Source organism: Myxocyprinus asiaticus, chromosome 36 (genome assembly GCF_019703515.2).
Source record: "Myxocyprinus asiaticus isolate MX2 ecotype Aquarium Trade chromosome 36, UBuf_Myxa_2, whole genome shotgun sequence".
Taxonomy (NCBI): Eukaryota; Metazoa; Chordata; class Actinopteri; order Cypriniformes; family Catostomidae; genus Myxocyprinus; species Myxocyprinus asiaticus.
In genome coordinates, this window is record NC_059379.1 from 15,812,788 (window position 1) to 15,835,173 (window position 22,386).

The window sequence follows — 22,386 nt, forward strand, 5'->3', positions numbered from 1 at the left end:
GCAGTCCCTGATAGGCTTAGACTGAGGGCTCATTCTTCCGCTGTGTCATTGACGTCTTTGTGTGGGCTGTCTGCATGTTACTCTGTTGTATGAATAAAGATGATGTGTAGTCAGTCTGAAGCCCCTGCCAGGTGTCCATTTTTCCACCCTGTCTGTCTGCATACTGTCATGTGCGATGCCTCCAGACATTATGCTGTTGGTTAAAGTATGGCCTGTTACAGGTCATCAGATTGACACTCGTGCATTTATCCTAACTCTTTGACTTCAATGGAGACCTGAGGATTGCAAGACTCTGCCTAAAGCAATTGGGCTCATACATGTCCAGTTTTACTTTTCTACAGTTTGAAAATGAAATTGTGACGCTTTGAAACTTTAGGGATATTGTCAAAGAATGATTCTCCTGCAACACAAAGTTCTCTAATTGGTCCGAAATTTTGCATTTTAAAGGTATCATTCACCCACAATTTTTAATTCTGCCATCATTTACTCATCCTCATGTTGCTCCAAACCCATATTACTTTTTCTTCAATGGAACACAAAAGTAGATGTACTGTAAGGCATGATGTTAGCCTCAGACACCATTCACTTTCATTGCATCATTTTTTACATAAAATGAAAAAGAGTGGTGACTGAGGCTAACATCCTGCCTAACATCTCATTTTGTGTTGCATGGAAAAGTTTGGAACATGATAAGGGTGAGTAAATGATGACAGAATTTGCATTTTTGGGTGAACTATCCCTTTACACCCTTTATCTGGTTGTTAAGGAACAATCAGGGTGAGTCGTACATAGTGGAATTTTGTAAACTATATATGTGATCCGCTCCATCATACTGAGTGACTTTGACCCACATTTGCCCTAACATAAAAGGACAGCTTTCTAAAATTATAGCTATCTAATGATAGAATTATTACATTGCTTAGAACTAATTATTTAAATTGTTAAAACTGTCTTTTTTGCATTAGTGCACAACACTCAAAATGTGTTTGTGACAGTGTGATTTAAAATGATGGAACATATTACACACACATATATATATATATATATATATATATATATAACAAAGCAGGACCGTTAGTCTGCACGCTATTGTCCTCTTTGACTTATTGACATTTAACTCTCTTTCTCTTTGTGTCTGTTTTTGTTTCTATATCTCTTATGACATGCTGTGCAATTTCTGTCTTTGTGCATACAGGAAAAGGAACCATAAGATTAAGTATTTCATCATAAGCATATATAATCTAACTCATTCTATCAACCATATTATGTCTGTTTATTAAAAGATGGAATCCCAGCTGGTGTGTAGAGCCAGTCTCTGTTGGACACTGTGGCTATTTTATTTCCAGCATGTGTTGTCTGAGTGGCCTGGGCTTTAATGTGCTTATTGATTGTGCTCCCTGCCGGGGTGCATTTTGGGATTGACTGGAAACAGGAATGTGGGCTTCTACTGTAATGAAAACTTACTTCCAAATACATAGTGTGTGTTTACATGAATGATTTTACACCGATTATGCTTTAGAACCTGACAACACTTAAAGGGGTAGTTCACACAAAATTTAAAATTCTGTATGATTTTTCCTTCTTCCGTGGAATCCAAAAGGAGATGTTAGGCAGAATTACAGCCTCAGTACCCATTCATTTTCATTGCATCTTTTTTCCATACAGTGAAAGTGAATGGTAACTGAGGCTGCCATTCTGCCTAACAGCTCCTTTTGCAACAACACATCGATTCTGTGCCATTTATAGCCCATTAATACCCCTTCAGATTTTTTAAGTACAGATGAAAATGTGAAGAAGTACGTGTTTGTGCGTGTGTGTATTTTTCTAGGTAAGTACTTGAGAAAGAGTTGTGTGTGGGTTTTGTGAGGTGTTTTCCATGTCTGGATCTGACAAGGGGGACAAAACAGTTTCTTTGGGGGAGTGTCAGCAGGTGTGCTGTGAAATCTTCAGCTGCTAAAGCGACTGAAGCCACACAGGTCTGTCTGTCTGGGTCTGTGTGTCTCCAGGCCAGTGTTTGAGTGCAGTCACATTGTCTTGGCTCTTGAGACCACCTCACTTTGTCTGACATTCAGAACACCTCCACATGACCTTACCCCCAAACAACTAACAGAGGGAACACAAAGCACAGAGGAGCCACCTAACACATAGCAGACTGAACCCCCTTTTCCAAAGAAATGGTGCTGGTTCTCATGCTGGAGCTTACTCCAGGGGATTTGCAGCAATCTGTCTGAGAGCTGAGAGCCGAACGATGCCACAGAAGACTACTTTACTACATAACCTACCCATGTATAAACATGTCATATCGTGGTCTTTGTTTACGAGTGTTTTGAAAACATTTCAACATTCAAAGTAATTTGATTCAGCGCCTTTATAACAATAGTCATGTTTCCATCCAAGTTATGAATTTAATTGATGTGGAAAATTGGAATATTGCAAAAACAGTTTGCAAAAAAGAAGCATTTCTATCCAATGTGGTTAAGAGAGTGCAGACAAAATGCTCTAACAAACGTAATGTTTGCTAGCTTTCAGTGGCAGATGCCTTAAGTTTAGGAGCGAAAGCATGGTAGGTAATAGTAGCCAAGTAGCCATAGTCCTGAAAGGTCATATTAGCCATAAAATCATTTTTTAACCTGGCTTTTCAGAACAACCATAGCATTATTTGAGATGATACTGATGTTCTCTGAGCGAATTATGTGTTCACATGGCTTGTTGAGGCAAAGTCACATGATCCGTTTTCCTCTATAAACTCTATAGAAGTGTTTCCCAAACTTTTTCTGCATGGCACACTTTTTAAGAAAAAAAAAAAAAAAATCCCACATAATCATAGTCAATATTTTTCCTTTTCAAGAACTTGTCCATGTTTTCTGTCTAAGTAGCATGTTTACTCGTAATATTTGAAATTCGGCTATGCAAAAAATGCAAGTCAAGTAGGTACGCTGTATAATGAGGTCAGAGATGGCAAGATCGCTAATTGGGTAATGAAAAAACAAATTTGTGTCTTTTCTAATTTGTAGATTTGTTCTCGCAAATTAATTCTTGCAATGCCACAGCGAATAAATTGTAATTTTTAATTTATGTATTTATTTATTTTGTGGAATTTTATAATTTTTCACGACACACCTGACAGTCTTAAATGGCACAGTGGTTGGAAACACTGATCTATAGTAATAATTTTGGGAAATGTGTTTTTAATCGTAGTTTATGCGCATGTCTTCTTTTTGAATAAAGAACTTATCCACCTCAAGTGAGCGGATAAGTTGTTTGTGTGCATTTTGGAAATTTTATTTGCATTTTGGTGTTTGCATCCAGCATTATTTTATGTATTATCCTAAAATTTGCATAGAAATTTGTGGATGGAGACCCAGTTCATATCTTTATGCTATAACATTACAATGAATAAATTAACATTTATTTAAGACGAAACTGATTTATTAATAATTCCCTTAATTTATTATTGTGTGAAAATGTGTTGCCACGCTGCATTGGACATTTCCTTTTTTCCTTTTCCATTTCCTTGAGCATTTCCTTGTAGAAAACTTTGTTGATTATAACTGTTTGTTACAAGCGATCTAGTTTGCGCAAACTAGTTTTGCTTTGCTTTGCTTTAAACATTCTCCCCCACCTCTTATGTTAGCGGTTCCTGTTTCGAGGCCAGCAAGTTTTAGGGGCTATTTTTTTCTTGCTCAGAACCAACTTTTTTCACAGTGGAAATGAATAGTATAATTCTAGAATGGACAGTGACTGCAGCATTAGCACCGGCAGCCTTTCTGTGGAAAAGGGGCTTGAGTGCATTGCTCTGTCTGGCATTGTATACAGAACAGGATAGGGTTATGTGTTCTTACTTGCCCCTCCTGTCCCCTAGCTACTATCACAGAAAGCTTCACCTCTGTGTTTTGGTCAAGCAGACAGACAGTGCAAGATTATGGGTGAAAGACTGGTCTTCAGTGGGTGTAGAAGCCATAGTAGCCTGCATCACTGCAATTGTCCTTTTCACAAGCCTCTGTGCTGCGGTTGGGAGGGGAATTTTCAGTGCTGGACGTGTAAGGTGACACCCGCCTCTTCTTGCTCTCTCCTCCCTCAAACAAACCTGAGTCAGCTGAGTCCACTGATTTGACCGAGGGGGCTTCTATCCAGGGGTCCTCCCCAGACTCTTTGGACTTGTCCTGGAGCAGTGGCTGGCGCTGGGGCTCCAGGAATGACGGGGAAGCATGGAACCGCGAGCTTGTCGCTGAGGGAGAGGAGGACGTGGCTGGGGAGGAGACGGTTCGGAACCAGCTCAGGCTGGACCCGGGTTTACCATGGTGGGGATGATTAAGGTATTGTGGTGAGGGCCTTCCCGAGCTCCATGGTCCTGGGCTGGCCCCAGACACTGGCCCAGGGGCGAAGGGGCTTTCAGAGTAGTAGCTCAGCGGGTGATGGGGGGATGTCTGAAGCGGAAAAGGCTTGTAGAGACTGTTGGAAACGTATTCGCTCTCGTACGTGTTAAAGTCGAGGCGGTTGGGTGGTACCCCCTGCTGGCTGGGCAGGTACCAGCGGCTGTGAGGGCTGGCAGCAGGATCTTTGGGGCACTGCTGGGCCATGCTGACGGGCTCGCGACCATAGAACCTACTCTGAGGCAGGTGGCTCATGTACTGATCAGACAGGTAGGGCTGATGAGGGTAACAACTACCTGGCAAGAGCTGCTGGCCTTCGACTGGGGAAGGCGTGAGGCGGTCTGAGTCGGTTGGCGCGTACAGCCTGCATGGGAAAACCTAGGGTCAAAAATCTACATTTTCTGACAAATCCCTTTCTTAATAATATAAATATGGCTCAGGAATACAGTTTTTGCTTTGTTGATTATGCACTACAAATCTGAAGTTTTACATTAAAGGGGTCATAAAATGATTTTTCTTTTAAATAATTATATTCCCTGAAGTCCACTGATAATGTCAGTAAAGTGTTTTGCACCAAAACTGTCATAGTTTAATAATAAATAATCATTTTCACCCTGTTTCTGGCTCTCTGAAATGCTCTGTTTTGGCCACAGTGTCTCCTTTAAACTTCAGTGTAAATGCCCACTGTTCTGATTGGCTAACATCGTGCAGCCCCTCAAATTCAGCCATATTTGAAACTCAATCAGAAGAGAATAAACAAGCTCTCCACAACATTCTAAAACTTAATTTCAGGTTTTACACATAACGCACATCCAACACATTGCATCCAAATATATTAAACTGTTCACGACATATGAAATATTCATGAATGAAACCGTTTACTCACGATTTTGCTGTCAAGTCCAATTGTTTTTAACTGCCCCATTCTTCAGTAACATTTCCTTTGAAATGCTTGAATCGTATTATGACTGGTGCACAAGCAGTCCATGCTGATGTTCGCACATATGCAGTCCATAGCACGATGAACAAGACGCACAAACGTAGGAGCACTGAGGCGCAGATCGCCAGAAACATATCCAAATGGTCAAAGATGTCCAGCTAGTGCTTGTTTACATACACCAACAAATAAAAATAGTGCAGATGGGCGCAGCAAGCAGAGCAGCTGAATGAAACTGAATGGCATCTCCTTTTCTGAATTGTAACTTGACACTGCATCTTTTAAAAGTGGCACGATAAACATGACAATGTCAAAGACGTCTGTGTAATGTATGTTATCTGCACAAAAAACTTCAAAATAGTCCAGATGGGTCTCGTTTGATGTTCAGAAATAGTTAGTCACACTAGGTCTGTCTCTCTCCCTATCTGTTTACGATACAAAATGAACGCCAGTGGGTGGGCCAAGGGTGCGATGACACATGTTGTGGGGCATGTAAATACAACAGTCTCAATATCTCGTGACGTCACGAACACACAATTTTCAAAATAAGATGTTTCAGCAGTGTGGGATCTATAAATGCTCTTTTTAGACTGGGGAGGAAGTTTTGAGTTCTGAAGTTTACAGTATGTTTTTATAGTACAGTTACCTCTTATATGTCTAAATATCAATGAAAATGTTTGTCTATTTCATGACCCCTTTAAAAATGAACGCTTCTGCTAAAATTTTCATTATGCAAGATTGTTAAATCACAAGTAGTGCTCCTGAGAGACAACTTTTACTTTATTTAATTCACTCCAGGCTTACTTACGTGTCATAACTGTCCCGGAAACCTTTAGCGAAAGGGTTGTGATCTATTTTCAGCTGAGTGATCTGTGAAAGAAGTGGCAGGGGAAGGGGTTGGAGAGAGGGCAGGGCAAAGAGGGAGAGAGAGAGAGAAAGAGAGACAGATGTAATGCCACATGGACACAGAATGGAGAGTCAGAAAGGGAGACAGCGAGAACAAAATCATTAAGAAATAATTCACAAATTATCTAAAGCTCTAGCAAACCCAAAGCTCTTTACAAAACATCACAGATTCAAAGAGCAGACACAACACCACTCAAAACACACTTGTCTAGTTCATTCCACACTGTGATGACATGCCCCTCTGTTTGCTGTGAGCAGTAGCTGTGGTAGTTGTAATTAATAAGGAAATAAACCCATGGCATGTTGCGTTCAAATGATATCACAATGACTCACATCTGCGTTCTGGTAGGCAGTGACGGCGATGAACTGAGTCTCAGGAAAGACAAACGTCTGAGTTTTAGAGGTAAGGAAGGGATCCTCCGTTCCATCCTCCTTTACTTCCACGATGAGTAGACGTGGTTGGTATTTATGGAGTGACTGTAGCACTATCATCTGTATAACAGACAATGCAAATGTCAGAGAGAAAGAGATGATGATATGTTATGGCATTACAGATGGAGGCTAAATATAGCCTCAGGGTCCCCACAACCTTTGACCAATATGATTCTTCCAGTTGTTCTTCAATACTTGATGAGGATTTAAAAATAAAATAATAATAATCTTTTTTTATAGAGAGTTGAGCATAACTAAAAAAATGAATATTCCACCAATCTAAATGCAGAATTTATACAAATATAAGAGATTATTTTTTAAAAAGTGAATGTGAGTAAATCCAGTTATTATTTTGTCTTGTGGAGTATATGTAAATATCTGTTATTAAAATAGATTCATTTAACAAAATGCAATTTTTATTATCCCTCTTATTATTATTATTATTATTATTATTAATTTTTTTACAGTGATAAACATCTTTTAGATTCTGCATGGGGTGTGTAAACTTCTGATCTCAAATATATATCAACGCTTAGCTGTTATGAAATGATACATTGACCAAATTTACATATATACTGTATGTGTGTAGCCATGTATATACTGTGTGTGTGTGTGTGTGTGTGTGTGTGTGTACAGTATGCATGTCTTTTATTTTATAAACACCTTTTAGTAAGACTTACTAAAATCAATTTACTAAGAACACAGTCACTACCTGTGCTACATTGTTTGAGCTGCCTTTATTATTGGTGAGTTTCAATTTGCCAAAGGAAACTTCCTGCCTCATCCAGTGATTCCCAGTATTCGGAGAGTCTGGGTGCATATACATTCTGTTTCCTATAAAAAGACAAAAAACAAAATACAAAACTGAAGTACATCTGCAATGTAATGCAAACTGACATAATAAATCACAAGAAAGAAACCCGTACTGAAAGAAACTTAAATATTAATGTATTTTTTATATTTGTTCGGTGGTTAATTTTATTTAAAATAATGGTATGCTCAGGAAAAATTTGTATTTAAGCCAAGTGCCACTAGGGGGAAAGACATGATGGACAACAAGTGTTTGGAGCACTTGGGACAAGGTTGCTAGCACTGCTTGAGTGCAACGGAACTCTGGTCTATAGTTTAGGGAGGGGAGAAGGTATTGTTCTAGTACCTGAAACAGGTCTAGTTTTTAAACTGTTTTAAAAAAAAAAAAAAAATTATTATTGCTTTTAAACTCAAATTATTTGCACATTTTGCACCTCTGATGGATTAAACATCCATTTGGAGTGCCCTTCTCTCCGGTGTGATTCCCCTTGTGACTGCTTGGTCCCTATCACACAATGCATTCAATCATGTATACATTTTGTCAGTATGTGAGTTCCCTTGGAATCAAACCATAGTATTTTGATCTCAGGTAAAGAAAGACAAAAGGAAAGAATGAAGTATGAATGTATTTCCAACTTGAACATTTGTTCTTGGAAATTGCTTGGAACGAGTCAGTTAAGAGTGCAATGTCAACCGTTTCACATGCAGTCACCCTTAAAGAGGAGTTGCAGTGCAGAGCTATTGTGGTGGGCCGCACACTTAAGTTCCTCTGATTGTGGCGTACAGTGGTATCAGAAACACTCATGCACTTCTGGCCACAAAAAGACAGAGCTCTGGGGACGTGAAGTTTTCTACACTGCTCAAAAAACACTCATACTGTGAAAACCACAATGCAGATAAAGACATTTATCTTGTTTGTAGATAGCTTAAAGGGATAGTTCACCAAAAAATTAAAATTCTCTTATCATTTACTCATCCTCATGCCATCCCAGATGTGTATAACTTTCTTTCTTCTGCAGAATCCAAAGATTTTTAAAAGAATATTTCAGCTCTGTTGGTCCTCACAATGCAAGTGAATGGTGACCAGAACTCTGAAGGTCCAAAAAGGACAAAGGCAGCATAAAAGTAATCCATAAGACTCCAGATCAATATTTTAGTCCTTTTTTTTTTTTTTTTTTTTTTTTTTTTACTATAAATCTCCACTTTTGACCAGCCCCAACAAGTAGGTGGCTGAATGTGAAAGTGAGTCACTTCCACACCAGAATGTAGAAGTGAAAGTGTAAATTTATAGTAAAAAGGACTTGAATATTGATCTGTCTCTCAACCACACCTATCATATTGGACCTTCTGAGTTCTGGTCACCATTCACTTTCATTGTGAGGACCAGGGGCACAACAACCCATTTTTGAGCAGGTATGTGTAACTAAATTTTGCGGCCCATGTATCTGTCGAGTTTGGGGGGGTTGGGGTGTTGGAGGGGTGGAGGATGTCGATTGCGCCCCCTTTAGTGAGCCGCAGGCCGCCCCCCCCCCTTTACATGGCGCCCCTATGCGTTGCATACCTTGCATATATAGTTTTTGCGCCTCTGGTGAGGATCAGCAGAGCTGAAAAATTATTTTAAAAATATTTATTTGTGTTCTGCAGGAAGAAAGTAGGTCATACACATCTGGGATGGCATGAGGGTGAGTAAATGATGAGAGAATTTTAATTTTTGGGTGAAATATTCCTTTAAGTGTAGATAAACGGCAGAAAGAAAGTACCTGGCATGTTGCCTTCTGCCTTGCCACACTGAACCCATTTGCCGCCTTGATACCTCCAGTGGTGCTGGTCAGCAAGAACCACGTCCACATATATGTTATAATGAGCCGCGGGGTCCAGTGAGCTGATGTTAAAGCTGAGGAAAGGGAACATCCTCCTGTGAAAAGATAGATCATAAAACACAGTGAGATTACAGAGGAACGATATAATGTAATTACAAGAAAATATCGGTATAGGTCAAGATGTAAATACTTTATTCATAGGTTGCAGTGTGCAAACTATACAATGATTTTAAGGAGGGATTAACTTTTTTAAAGGAATATTTAAGTAAATTTTGCAGCACAAATTATAGAGCTTCATCCAGCACAACCTAAATTGTCATTTGGTGCCACTAGCTCAGTAAGATTAATATTCAATTATCTAATAGAATTTTAAACAAAACACAAAGGTTTTTTTTTTAAATATTTATTTGTGAAACAAAAAGCTATAATAAACTGAAAAATAATGACCATACTTGTCACGTCCTCGACATACCACATGATAATAATCACAATGGAAAATGTTCAAATACTTATGTTTGTAAGCATCAATTTAGAGGCAAGTAAAAATATGTTCTATAACCAGCTGAAACGCTTGTTTCATATACTTGTATGCAAAAATTATTATGTGCTTTTAAGACTCTGTTAACTTTTATGACTTCTTTTGAGATACTTTGTTTGTCTGAATGCGCTTATTCTGTATACTGTATATGTGGATGGGATATTCAGTAGTAATAATTATGTGGGCACAGAGATTTTGATAGAGAGGGCAGTGGAGAGCAGGCTGTCTGTGAATCTTTAATATGACTATTAATAAAAGATGTCAGGAGATGCTTGATTGCTGTAGATTTCCTTGCTGGACAGATTTTGATCACGGGGGCAATGATGGAGAAGAGGTAACTGGGAAGTCAGTGTGTCCCAAGGTAGTGCCGTTAGCTCACAATTTAGCTATACAAACCCAGAAACATGCAATTTATTGCAAGGTATGTTAGTCTAAACAAACCCAATATTCCATTTTTTTTCTTTGTTTTCATGTCCCTTTTTACCTTGGCAGCACTTGTGATATAATACACATTTACTATCTCACTGATAATATAAACTGTTAGGTTGACCCTCTATTGCAGTGTTGCCTCAGTGTAACAAACACCTTTTCTTCACTTTGCAAGCACATGATGCATATACTGTAAGATCACAGTATAATGGATAATTATGAAGGGATGACTGAGTAAACCAATAAAAAAATGTTCCTTGCCACTATGTATCCTGGCGGTAAAAAAAACAAAAAAAAAAAACAAAAAAAATCCTGACATGTTGCACAATGTAGAGGACAAACTGCAACATTGTGTATCAATGTGAAATAGATATGGATGTGGTGGATATGGATTCAGTCATTGGAGAGAAGTTATCTCTGCAGTTTTCATGTGTTTTTTTATTCTGATTTCTTTTTATATTATCCTTTATTAAAGTATCTATCTTCTTTTTAGATCTTTTTTTAATAGTAAGTAGTTTACATTTTAAGTACAATTTAAGTGGAATATTAAGCTAGGGCCAATTCGATTATATTTTGTCATATAGTAGTTAATAGTTACTGTAAATCTGTTACGGTAATGTTTAGTTTAATAAAAAATATTTTTATTATCCATTGCTAAGTTATATACGTTTTAAAGTATATACTTTTTGCAAGTATTTAAATGAATAAAAAATAATTTCTTTCCATTGTTGCACAGTGTTGCCTCTAAGTATTTTTCCCAAAAAATGTTATGCTAGAAACGTCAGTCTTTTTTTTTTTTTTTTACTCTGCAGTCATACTGTATTAAAAAAAGAATAAATGCTCTTCATTCTATTCTCTTTGCTAGGCTCAAACAGACTTGAAAAAACAACAGTGCATCTGACATCAGCCATGCTGGCTTAATTCAACCTCACCCAAAACTATGATGCTTTCAGTCTCACTAATATACTTCAGATATGATGTCTATAAGCACAGTCAGAGCTATCAACACACGGCCGCCACTCATTCAATAGATTCTGCAGTTGTAGGCTCTGCTGCTCAAGCTTACACACTTCCTAGGCCCTCAGTTGGATGCTCATGTCACGTGAAACTCAAGCGCAGTTGTCTGGTCATATCTGTGTCTGCATCATATCAATTCCATGAATTGGATGCACACCAAATAATTTGTATATGGCCCAGAATGGATTTAGGTTATGAGTATGTATATTAAAAATCTCTCACTCTCTATCCAGCTATCCCCCCTGTGCTTGTGGTCTGGCGGAATGAAACTGTACACCTTTTTTTTTCCACTTGTGAAGAGCATAAAAAGCAAGTTGACTTTTTGTATATTCTGTAAAAGTAAATTTTCATTTAAAGAAATATTTCAGGAGTTAAATGTATAGTTCACCCAAAAAGGGATAGTTCACCCAAAAATGAAATGTAATTTTTAATCATAAATTCTCCTCCCTGCCCAGTAGGGGGCAGTGGTGGCTTGGCGGTTAAGGCTCTGGGTTCAAGCCCCAACACCGCCACGATGCCACCGTTGGGCCCTTGAGCAAGGCCCTTGACCCCATCTGCTCCAGGGGCGCCGTATCATGGCTGACCCTGCACTCTGACCCTAGCTTGGCTGGGATATGCAAAAATAGGGGCAGTGGTGGCTCAGCACTCTGACCCCAGCTTAGATGGGATATGTGGGGGAAAAAAAAAAAAAAAATGTATATGTGCAAATGTATAATGTGTGATAAATAAATAAAAAAAAAAAAAAAAAAAAAGAGATATGCACAAAGAATGTGAATCACCAAAAACAGAAGGAGAAAGTGAAAGTGAAGGAAAAAGGACTTAAATATTGATCTGTTTCTCACCCACAACTATCATATCACTTCAGAAGATATGGATTTAACCACCAGAGTCATCTGGTGTACTTTTATGTTGCCTATATGTGGAGTTTGGAGCTTCAGATTTTTGGCACACATTCACTTGCATTGTATGGATCTACAGAGCTGAAATATTCTTCTAAATTTAAGTTAAGGCACTTATAATGGAAGTAAATGAGGCCAATTTGTGGAGTGTTTAAATGCAGAAATCTGAAGCTTATAAGTTTATAAGTGCTGAAACTTTGCTTTGTTAGAAACAACCTGGAATCATGTTTCGAGATGCGTTTACTCAGTGATCCCACGATGACATTTTATTGCCTCGTTATATAACAATAATTACAAATTAAGATTTTGATAAGTCATAATATTTTGCGAATAAAGTAAAAATGACGAGAATAAAGTTGTAGCATTATGAGATTAAAGTTGTAATAGTTTGAGAATAAAGTCGTAGCATTATGATATTAAATTTTGGATGAGAATAAAGTCAAAATTATTAGAATAAAGTCATAGCATTGTGAGAATAAAGTAGAAATATCAGAGAAAAAAATTATATATTAGGCTAAACAGAGCGTCATTATCACAACGATAGAACTGACGCCGAGCCAGCAGCTTCATTATTGCAAGAGATGGATGTGGAGGACATAGTTAAATCATACTTTAGGATAGGATTAATGCAATAAAGAAATCCTTGGTCTTTTGGCTCATCAGTACAGAGTTATTAGTATCCGGACACTGCAGCGGTTATGTTGAAAATTGTATTTACTCCTCATGGTCGCTATAATGTGGTACGTTCTCGGTGGGGCACGTGGTGAGTTGAGCATGGTTGCTGCAGTGGATGGCGTGAAACCTCCACATGTGCTATGTCTCCGTGGCAACGCGCTCAACAAGCCATGTGATAAGATGCGCGAGTTGACAGTCTCAGCCGCGGAGGCAACTGGGATTCATCCTCTACCACCTGGACTGAGGCGAATCACTGAGCAACCACGAGGACTTAAAATCACATTGGGAATTGGGCATTCCAAACTGGGAGAAAAAGGGGAAAAATCCCCCCCCCTCTTCAAAAAAATAACCAGACAGATTTGCGCAGACCCGCTCTACGTTGTTATTGGGTTTTCCTCTCTAAACAATAATGTAACTGAGGGGATGTTACCACATACAATATCTTGATATGGACTGAATTATGGACTAATTCACAGCAGTTCCAATTATTTTTCGCTCCACTTGAGTTTGAGCCTATATCTCGCGCCTCCCTTGACAGGCGCCCACATGTTGAAAACTCCTTTACTAATGCACACCTCATTCATTAACAGACAGCTTGCAAAAACTTCCCACAAATTCAGCTCAGTAGCATAGCCAAGTTATCTCCCTGGTTAGTGGTGTTGTATGTAAAGACCCAGATGCTCCACTATGCTGTTGTCCACCACATAACTTTGATGTTACTTTCCTTTCGATATATTCTCAAAATATTACCACTTTAAACTCATAATGCTTCGACTTTATTCTTGTTATTTTTTCTTTATTCTCAAAATATTATGTTAAATGACAATTACAAATTTAAATTGTTAAATTACTTGATTTTATTGTTAGCGTTTCTGCACAATGAACAATGAGCCAACAAGTTGTAATTCTCGCTTTGATCATCCGCAATTTAAATTAAATTGTGTTTGATCCGTTAATTGTGCGCCTGACATTTGCTTATATAAAGTTTTGAACCGGTGTCAGTGTTGCGCTTAATATAATCATTATTTGACAGGTAGGGTGGTCATTTTTTAAGTCATGGAAGGAAGGATTCTTTTTATTTTTATATTATAATATGGCCTGTGGGCTAAGCCCCGGATGACACTGAAGTCTAGCGACGCCCCTGCATGGCAACGAAGTTGTAAATTGGATATAACTTTACACAGGAAAGATTAGTAAACAATTTTATCACACTAACATATTAACACACTTGTTGTTTGTGTCTTGTGTCTGTACTTTTGAAACTGTGAGTATTTTAACGTTTATGGATTGGCCCCATTCACTTCCATTGTAGTGCCTTACTGTAACCCAGATTTTTGCTTTTTTTAAAGAAATGGAGGGACAAGTTGAAATGAATTATTGTGATAATCAACATTATGCCACAAATGCTGTTGACTGAGCTCAACATGTATTGAAGCCGGAATATTCCTTTAAAGAATATTCCACTTTAGTAGATAAAATACAATAATTATGGACAGCCATTCTCTGCCAATGAAACATATCAATTAGCAAGATGTTACTAAGTGTCCACCTCAGTCACCATTTACTTTCACTGCATGTTTTTTCCATACAATGAAATTGAATAGCTTCTGAGGCTAACATTCTGCTAAACATTTTTTTGTATTCCACAGATGAAAAAAAATCATATGGTTTGCAACAAAATGAGGGGAAGTAAATAATGACAGAATAAATTTTTTGGGGTGAACTATCCCTTTAAGAGGCCTTTCAGTTTTATTTCAGTTTCAACTGTAGTTCAGTTTCACTTTACAAGTAGGGTAAAGGACGTATGTCGAGTGATCAGAGTACGGAGGAACTCTTTGCTATGGAGCGACATAACACAAGTTGATGGCCAGCCCACCCACAGGCAGCTGTAATCAATCATCATTCTCGGATGGAACCCTGGCATTGTGAAGGCTTGTGGTGGTGAAGAGACTGAGCAGGTGAAGGGTTTCTTCTTCCACATCAGTTGTCAATATAAGTGAAAACAGAAACCAGAATCATCTCTGTATCATTCTACGCTCTCTGCCTCCTATTTCTGACTTATAGCCATACTGTCTGTGGCAGTCACTTTCCTCATCTGACTGAGCCTCAGAAATTGTCATACTTATTTAAAATGAGACATTTATAAGAAATCAGTACCTGGAGAGGGGGAAACCAGTGGGTTCACCACTGAAAGGAATGTTTTGCATGAGTAGGAGGCTAAGGTTTACGACAAAAGTTAGAGGTTAACCTTTGGAAACTTATCTGCCACTCCTTGACTCAGTGATGGAGACATGAACATGGCAGTAGGTGGTTACCAAACAGAAATGCCTCCTCTGCTGTCTAGGACTCTCTTCAGTACTCATAAGGAATGTATATTTTTTCATACGTAGATGTATTTCCACTTTGCACATAAAATACTGCTTAGTGTGATCACACACAATACAAAGAAAAACAGAGAGTGAAAAAGAAAAACAAACTGGCTGGATATTAGCTGAGAAAGGGACTCTTTCCTTGAGCGCATTCACTGATTCACCAGGAGAGGAAGGTCCAGTTTATGTCACCCGATGTGCTCTTGATCTTCTGTGATTGAAACATGCCAGTCCATGGCTTTTTTTACACAGTTTTATGTAAGTTTTAAATGTAAAGGCAAAATACAAAAGGTGACGTGAGCACATTGGAATGTACAGTAAGCATGGCATGTTTATGCGGTTCTTGTAGATATTATGTGAATGTGGTTATATTCAGAAACCACAGTATAATTGCTGATGTTAGAGAATTGTCATAGCTGTACCAAGGAGCCTGAAGCACTGCTGCTGAAAAACAGTGGCTTGAAATGGAGCAGCCAGCAACCACAGCTACATCCCTCATAACAAACAGTCCCTTTGATCTTGACGTTGTTCTGTTGATCTGCTGCTGACACAATGTGTCTGTTTCTATTACAGCAAATTGTTGGGATTCACTTAGGAAATCATGTACACAGCGATCAATCTGGTCTGTAGTGAGCAGCGACAATTCAACAAGCAACACAGTTTGTTGCTTCTGAGGTCTGGCTTTTTGCAGCAAGAGTGCATACTCCATGCTACCATATACAGCTAAATAGGAAGTGATTTGTTAGTTGAAAAAAGAAAGAAGAAAGCTCAAAGCTAAAACAGACAAAAATATCTCCATGCCTTTATAACAGAGAACCGGCAGAGAGACCTTGAGTTGTGCAGGAGAGAGAAAGATGGCTTTTAATTTAAAAGCCTGGACAACCTCAATAACATTAATAAATATATAAATATTAGTGTTAATCTATAAAATGGCCATTTGTATTATTTTACCTATTGCTACAATTTAAGCGAGGGCAAGTGAGGGCAAATGATTGTCTCAATAAATTAATAATGCTCAACTTTCTGCTGTGCTGCACTTACATGAATGGATTGAACTTGTGCAGTATTCCACTATACCATGAGGAGATAATGTTGAGTTTGTGTAGAAAGAAATATCTGTTCACATGTCTTTTAATGTTCCTAAGAGTTCATCTGCTCCTTTTGAGCGATTTAGGCAACCTGGACTCATGACAAATCATTATAATAGTACGAGATGGTGAAATCATATGAGTTGGCTCAGACAAAAATTTATGATTTTTAACTCCAACTGAGAAAAATAAATGGACCAATGAACGATGTTACTACAAAATTTAACCCCTAACCCAAACCTAAACCTAACCATAAAGTCTAACCCCTTACCCAAACCCTAAACACCACAATGATGCTAATAGGAAAATGACTTTTGTGTGCCACAGAAGAAAAAAAGAGAAGCATATTAAAGGTTATTGACCAACATGAATCACATGGAATGTTGGCAAGTTGTTTCTGAGAGTTCCAGTACCCTGGGATCGGCCACTTTATGCCGAATTACTGGCAAGCGCCTTTTCCCATCAGACATTTTTGCATTGGTTTAGACGTGTTTACCTTTCCTTGTGACGTGACCAGAAGCATATTGCGTCAGCAGTGTGGGAGACCTGGATTCGCATCCTGCGTTGAAACCAGAAAGTAATTGCATTTGCATAATCAGTGACGAGTGCGATTCGGTGGTTGCATTTTTCCCTTTAACATTACATTTTCACTCCTCCCATGGTTAGGTTTAGTTTTGAGATTTGGATTGGGGTTTCAGTTTATAAAAAATGAATTTCTCTTAACTATATTACATCCTGTACAGCTGAAAACAACTCACTTCACAACTCACTTTTGATGCCCCTCCATGGACATGTGCCTATATGCCTATCAGCACTTACTGCTTTGACAACTGGGGGCAGTGTTTCATATTTCGGTAAGCACAGACTGATTTTAGCTAAAGAAAAGTCATCTTACTGTTTTCAATTTCACCATGAGATCAGTCTATATTGACACATTTGACAGTCATTTGTATGGCTTGAATAAATATGGAATGAGTAACAAAATTTGTTCACTGATGTTTCCTTTCTGAAAATAATGTGCTGGATAGGTGACTAGCTAAAATGTGATGCCTATATAGTATCAATTTGAAATTCTGTTTGTTAATTAGTTGGTCTCTGAATCAAAGTCATACCTTTTCGTACGAGCCAAGTCCTACGATATCTTCTCGTACTTAATATTACGAGTTGTCATGAGACTATTTTGGATTTAGACTTAAACTTGATGAAAACGTCATACCTTTTGTGGTGTTTCATGAGACATGAGAAGCTCCACTGAAGCAGAGAGCAAGTTTTATTTACACATAAAGCAGAGACCCATGACTCCTCTTAGCGTGGCGTACAATAAAATTTAACTGATACAGTAGGAACCAACAAAGAACCTACTGACTCACATCTCCTACACAAGCACCTGAGTATAGCCCAGGCCACAGAGGAGATATTAAAGAATATCAGACTTTTTTCCAACAACCAAATACATTTGTCACATGTTGAGAGACACTAGTTCCTGTTTTCAGGCATATGGTGTAGACGCATTTGACATTAGATAGCCCCCAACATTTTTTAGTTTTTCCTTCACTTATATTTATCAGCCACTGAACATGCAGAGGTATAAATCTAAGACACCATCAGCAGTAGTTTAATTTTCCTTCTCTGTGATGTTCTGTGGATTTCAGTCCAGTTATTATTAACATTTAATGCAATCTTGTTGCATTATTTGGCTCCTAAACTGCCATTAAAAAAAGACAATGCACACCTACACCAATCTAAGTTTAGAGGTGATGGTGGCCTCATGCCTGTTTAAGTTTGTGAAACTTGTTGGCAGGGGTGAGGCTAGGGGCCAGTTGTAGAGTTCGACTTGAAAAGGGCCAAAGGCTTACGTCTCAGGCTGTGGGCCTTACGGTGCATTTCAAAGCCCTGACTCGGACTGCACCTCAACTTCTGAGGAAATGCGCTTCAGTGCGCTCACAGGGTACCAGACCAGAGGAGAGACAGAGCAAAGAAAAAGTGAGAAAGAGAGAGAGAGAGAGAGAGAGAGAGAGAGAGAGTAAGCAAGAGAGAGGAAGAAACTGACTTCCTTCATTTCCTGCACTTCAAAGCTACCTCCACTGATGTGTATGGCCATCAGAGTTTCAGTGGTGCTCAACCAACTTTACCCCCATGCGCACCACCCCCTCCTCCTTACTTTTCCACTTCCTGTCTTGGGCAGAATTACCTGAGCTCTGACACTCATTGGCAATGAGAAACACCACCTCAAACTCTCAAAAAAACAATAAAAATAACCCTGCTGTTGTAATGCACATGAAATCATATGTATCAGGACGTAAAAACACAGAGATAATAAGCATCAAATGGCAGTTAATTTATATAAATAAACTCAAATTGATGCTAAAGTTTGCCAAAATATGACTACTTGTTATGAGCTAGTGATATCAACAGTAAATGTAAAGATTCAGATGCAGCCATTAATCATCAGGATCATGATAGCACTACTGCAAATATGCTGAATGAAAACATGGATCTCAGTATGGTTTTCCTGGTATAACAAGTGGAGAATATTAGTCAAGTTTCACAATTACTGTAAATATTTAATACAATATAATCTCATAAATACAAGCTATTTAGTGGCCAAAATAATAGCCTTTGTTATTCAAACACATTTGAAATAATTGCATGTGTAACATTATGAGTTATAAAGTCTTTGGTTAATGGTAAATTAATGAATGACTTATGGACTCTTGTTGTAAGAACAGGTACAACATTCTGCCAATAAACTGCATACTACATGTGCAACATTCACATGCTTTTTTTTTTTTTTCTTTCATTCTTTTAATTAAATTCTGCATGTTGGTTCATTTCTGCAACTGAATGAATTAAAAGCAAAGCATGTGCAGCTGTTTATGTGTTCATAAGCAGAATGTACTACTTTTTACAACTGCGCTGACCACAGTGTGCAAAAGATTTCAAGACACCTGCCAGTAGGCTATGGTCACATCAAATAATGTGCATTCATTTGTCACACTGACACACTAACAAGCAATGATACAAATGCACAATTGCATGAACATGTTAAAGTGTAAAGACCTATTTGCTGCAAAAGCTAAAAAATAATTCATTAAAATAAATATATCAATAGGCCTACCCAAATATTTGTAAAAATGTAGCGTTAGTTTTTATATGGTGCGTATAAGTGTGTATTTACAAAATAAAGACAGAAATGAGTGATGAGTAATTACTGTCATAGCATTGGGACACGTTTCACAGTAAAGCATTAAACCAAAGTTTTCAAAGTGATATCAGGGTCAGGATTTATATATAATAGACTCTAATTTGGTGTTGCATACAGTACAGCAGTACATGGAATTCTAAACATTTGGCCACCTTTCCATTTCCAGCTGGCAATGGCAAATTTCCAAAGGTCAAACTTTGACTCATTTAATTTTGTGAAAACAAAGAGCCTAAAATGCAATATTACATTTATAACTTTCTTATTTCTTAAAATGTAGTATATATATATATATATATATATATATATATATATATATATATATATATATATATATATATATATATATAGATAGATAGATAGATAGATAGATATATATATATACAATTCTTATTTCTTAAAATGTAGTATATATATATATATATATATATATACTACATTTTAAGAAATAAGAATTGTCTCCTGCAAATAACAATACTGAACCTTTCACATGAAATGAGAAAAACTCCCATATCTCATGTTTTCATTCTTTATTTAAATAGAAATAATTTTTGGTAATATGTGTGGTCAGCTTAGATATGTTGTTCAAAATTTTTAATTGTTTAGATATTATTGATTCAATGCAACCCTTTTTTTCAGCATGATTTGTTTTGATATGGAATGAAGATTGTGCGACAAACACTGAAATCAAACTTGGCCAGGAGAGGTTAGTATTTTAGTGTTAAAACATCAAACCAACATTTTGTTTAGTCAGTTGACGTTTTAAATGCTTATCGTGCAATGACTGTATGAAACCTATGCTTTGATATGGAAGTGTCGCATATTTGTAGATTAATCACCACGGACGTGGTAAGACATTTATGCTCGATGACCTATTAAACGTCCCCACAAGCGCTTTCCTTCTTCTCTGAGGTTTATAGGGACCAAAAGCATTTTATACGCTTAACAATCATTTCAACTTATTGTGTTTTCTTAGTAATAATTACTCATTCCATAAACCTGATCAACTTTGATGATGTCCCGTCAACATTTTTCATCTTTATTAAAAAAGCCTACCACATTTCAGTGGATGACAGCACTTCTCTAAAACTCCTGTCCAAATTGTTTCAAATAATGAGTTAATTTCAGTCACACAGATTTGTGTCAACTTCCACATAGGTAGGCTACTGCGAGAGAAATGGACATTATTGCCAATAGCATTTGTTTACTTTTGACAACAACTGAAACCATGTCGCGGTCTGTGAAGAAGAAGAAGAAGAAGAAGAAAAAAAAAAAGATTTCAGATCAAATGCCGTCCTGCCTTTCCATGTATTCATCTCTCTCTTTAATTAAGCTTCTAAATTTAAAAGACACGACAAAGGCTCGATTTCATGCCCACGTGCCCTGGCTGGCACTGCGCTCGCGCTGCTTTATTCATCGCGCGCACAAGTGATTTTTCCCCTGCATCACTTCAATTACATTTGACGTAAAAACTCTGCACTAAGTATATCGTAGACACCGTGAGTTAATCATAAGTATGGGGAACAGACATTCACACAGGCTGCAGGGGGTCATGTCATTGCAAAATGACTAGTTTCTTACAATCACAGGCGTGACAAGTTGTTGATCCACAGTTGTCACCAAGCGCAAAACTTGTAAACATGTACACTGAATCTTTGCGGCTACAACTTACAAACTTACAGTCTATCATGTAGGCTAATAAAGAGTAGGCTATTTGGAGTATATTAAGGCTTCTTACCGTCCCTGTTTCGTTATGATCATCTCTGTTTGATATTTGTGGAACTTCGCCCAGAGCGGGTAATTGTTGAGGACCACCTGGGTCTTCCCCGACACCTGTAGACCAGGTAAAGAGTACATCGGTGCTCGTGGGTACCCGTGCTGAAAAGGTGCCGTGTAACCGTCTGCGCTGCCCGGGTAAACTTCTTTACCGTTCGTTGAATACGCATCCGCTCCGGTCGCAACATAAGACTGTCCCGTCCCGCTCCGGGTGTTAAAGTGACAGCTGCCGAGCGGAGCCGGTGAGTAAAACCTGCCCGTCTGCGCTCCGAGTCCGCTAGAGACACTCTGGTGCTCAGCGTGGAACGGCAAAGACAAACTGTCCTGTCCGTTTGGAATCGAGTCCTGGTAGTAAAACCTCGTGTCTTGAATGCCCATTTTCAAGTCCGGTAACTCCCGGTTGCGGTGCAGGTGGCTGTTTATTTCTGCGTCTTTAGCGAAACTTTGCGCGTCTGTTCCATTCAACATATTGAGGTAAAAATTTCTGCCTATGCCGCCCATCTGCAGCACCAGTCCGAGTTCACTAGCGGTGTCATAGGTTTACTATCCGTGTTCTTTAACATTTAAAATAGTAATTCATAAGACTCAATGCAAACAAGCTCTACATAAACTTCTGTGTCCTTTTTCGGAAAAATTTGCAACTGCGCGCCGTTTCTGTATTTCCCCTTTGATTTATCTCAATACGTTGAAGACACTGGCACTGTGTATTTTGAATATAGCAATCGGACGATTTAAACACATGAAAAGACTCTATGATATATCCATATCTCGAGTGGTAATTGGTCCGGAGGTGGGCTTTAAACTCACACTGGGCGTGATAGGCTTAATACGCGAGGACAGGGCCTTCCCTACAGGGGCTTCAGTTCTCTATTTGACGCTCGCTTAATAGAATTGATCATCATCATTATAATAGATAGGCTTATGCATTGAGTGCGTACGCTTAACTTGTTTGGCGCTTTAAGATAATATAGCCCAGCTATATGAATTCAAATAGCTAGAACCAAAACAATTTTAGTGTTCTCACTCTATAACTAAAAGATGAATAGATGGTTTTAAAACGATATAACTGTCCGTTTTAAGATATTTTGGAGCATTTAACCTATTTAACCTATTCT

At 38.2% G+C, this 22,386-nt stretch overlaps 1 protein-coding gene across 2 annotated transcripts; it reads right to left on the minus strand.

Moving 5' to 3' along the window:
- Nucleotides 1-59: 59 nt before the first annotated feature.
- Nucleotides 60-22,002, minus strand: LOC127427246 (eomesodermin-like). 2 transcript variants are annotated; one of them, XM_051674722.1, is made up of 7 exons: nucleotides 21,234-22,002; nucleotides 9,219-9,373; nucleotides 7,361-7,482; nucleotides 6,550-6,708; nucleotides 6,119-6,180; nucleotides 3,843-4,737; nucleotides 60-193 (listed from the first exon to the last, which is right to left on the minus strand). In XM_051674722.1, exons 1-6 carry the CDS (start codon nucleotides 21,770-21,772, stop codon nucleotides 3,942-3,944), a joined length of 1,833 nt encoding a protein of 610 aa, XP_051530682.1. In that variant the 5' UTR covers nucleotides 21,773-22,002; the 3' UTR covers nucleotides 60-193; nucleotides 3,843-3,941. The 2 variants fall into 2 exon arrangements, with proteins under 2 accessions (XP_051530682.1, XP_051530683.1); XM_051674723.1 differs by having other exon boundaries at nucleotides 61-193; nucleotides 3,885-4,737.
- Between the last annotated feature and the right edge of the window lie 384 nt (nucleotides 22,003-22,386).

Coding starts and splice junctions, on each gene's coding strand:
- LOC127427246 (XM_051674722.1), bottom strand. CDS start 21,772: ATGGGCGGCATAGGCAGAAATTTTTACCTCAATATGTTGAATGGAACA. Junction 9,374..21,233: donor ATCATAACGAAACAGGGACG/GTAAGAAGCCTT, acceptor ATCTTTTCACAG/GAGGATGTTCCCTTTCCTCA. Junction 6,709..7,360: donor GCTCAAACAATGTAGCACAG/GTAGTGACTGTG, acceptor TCTGTTATACAG/ATGATAGTGCTACAGTCACT.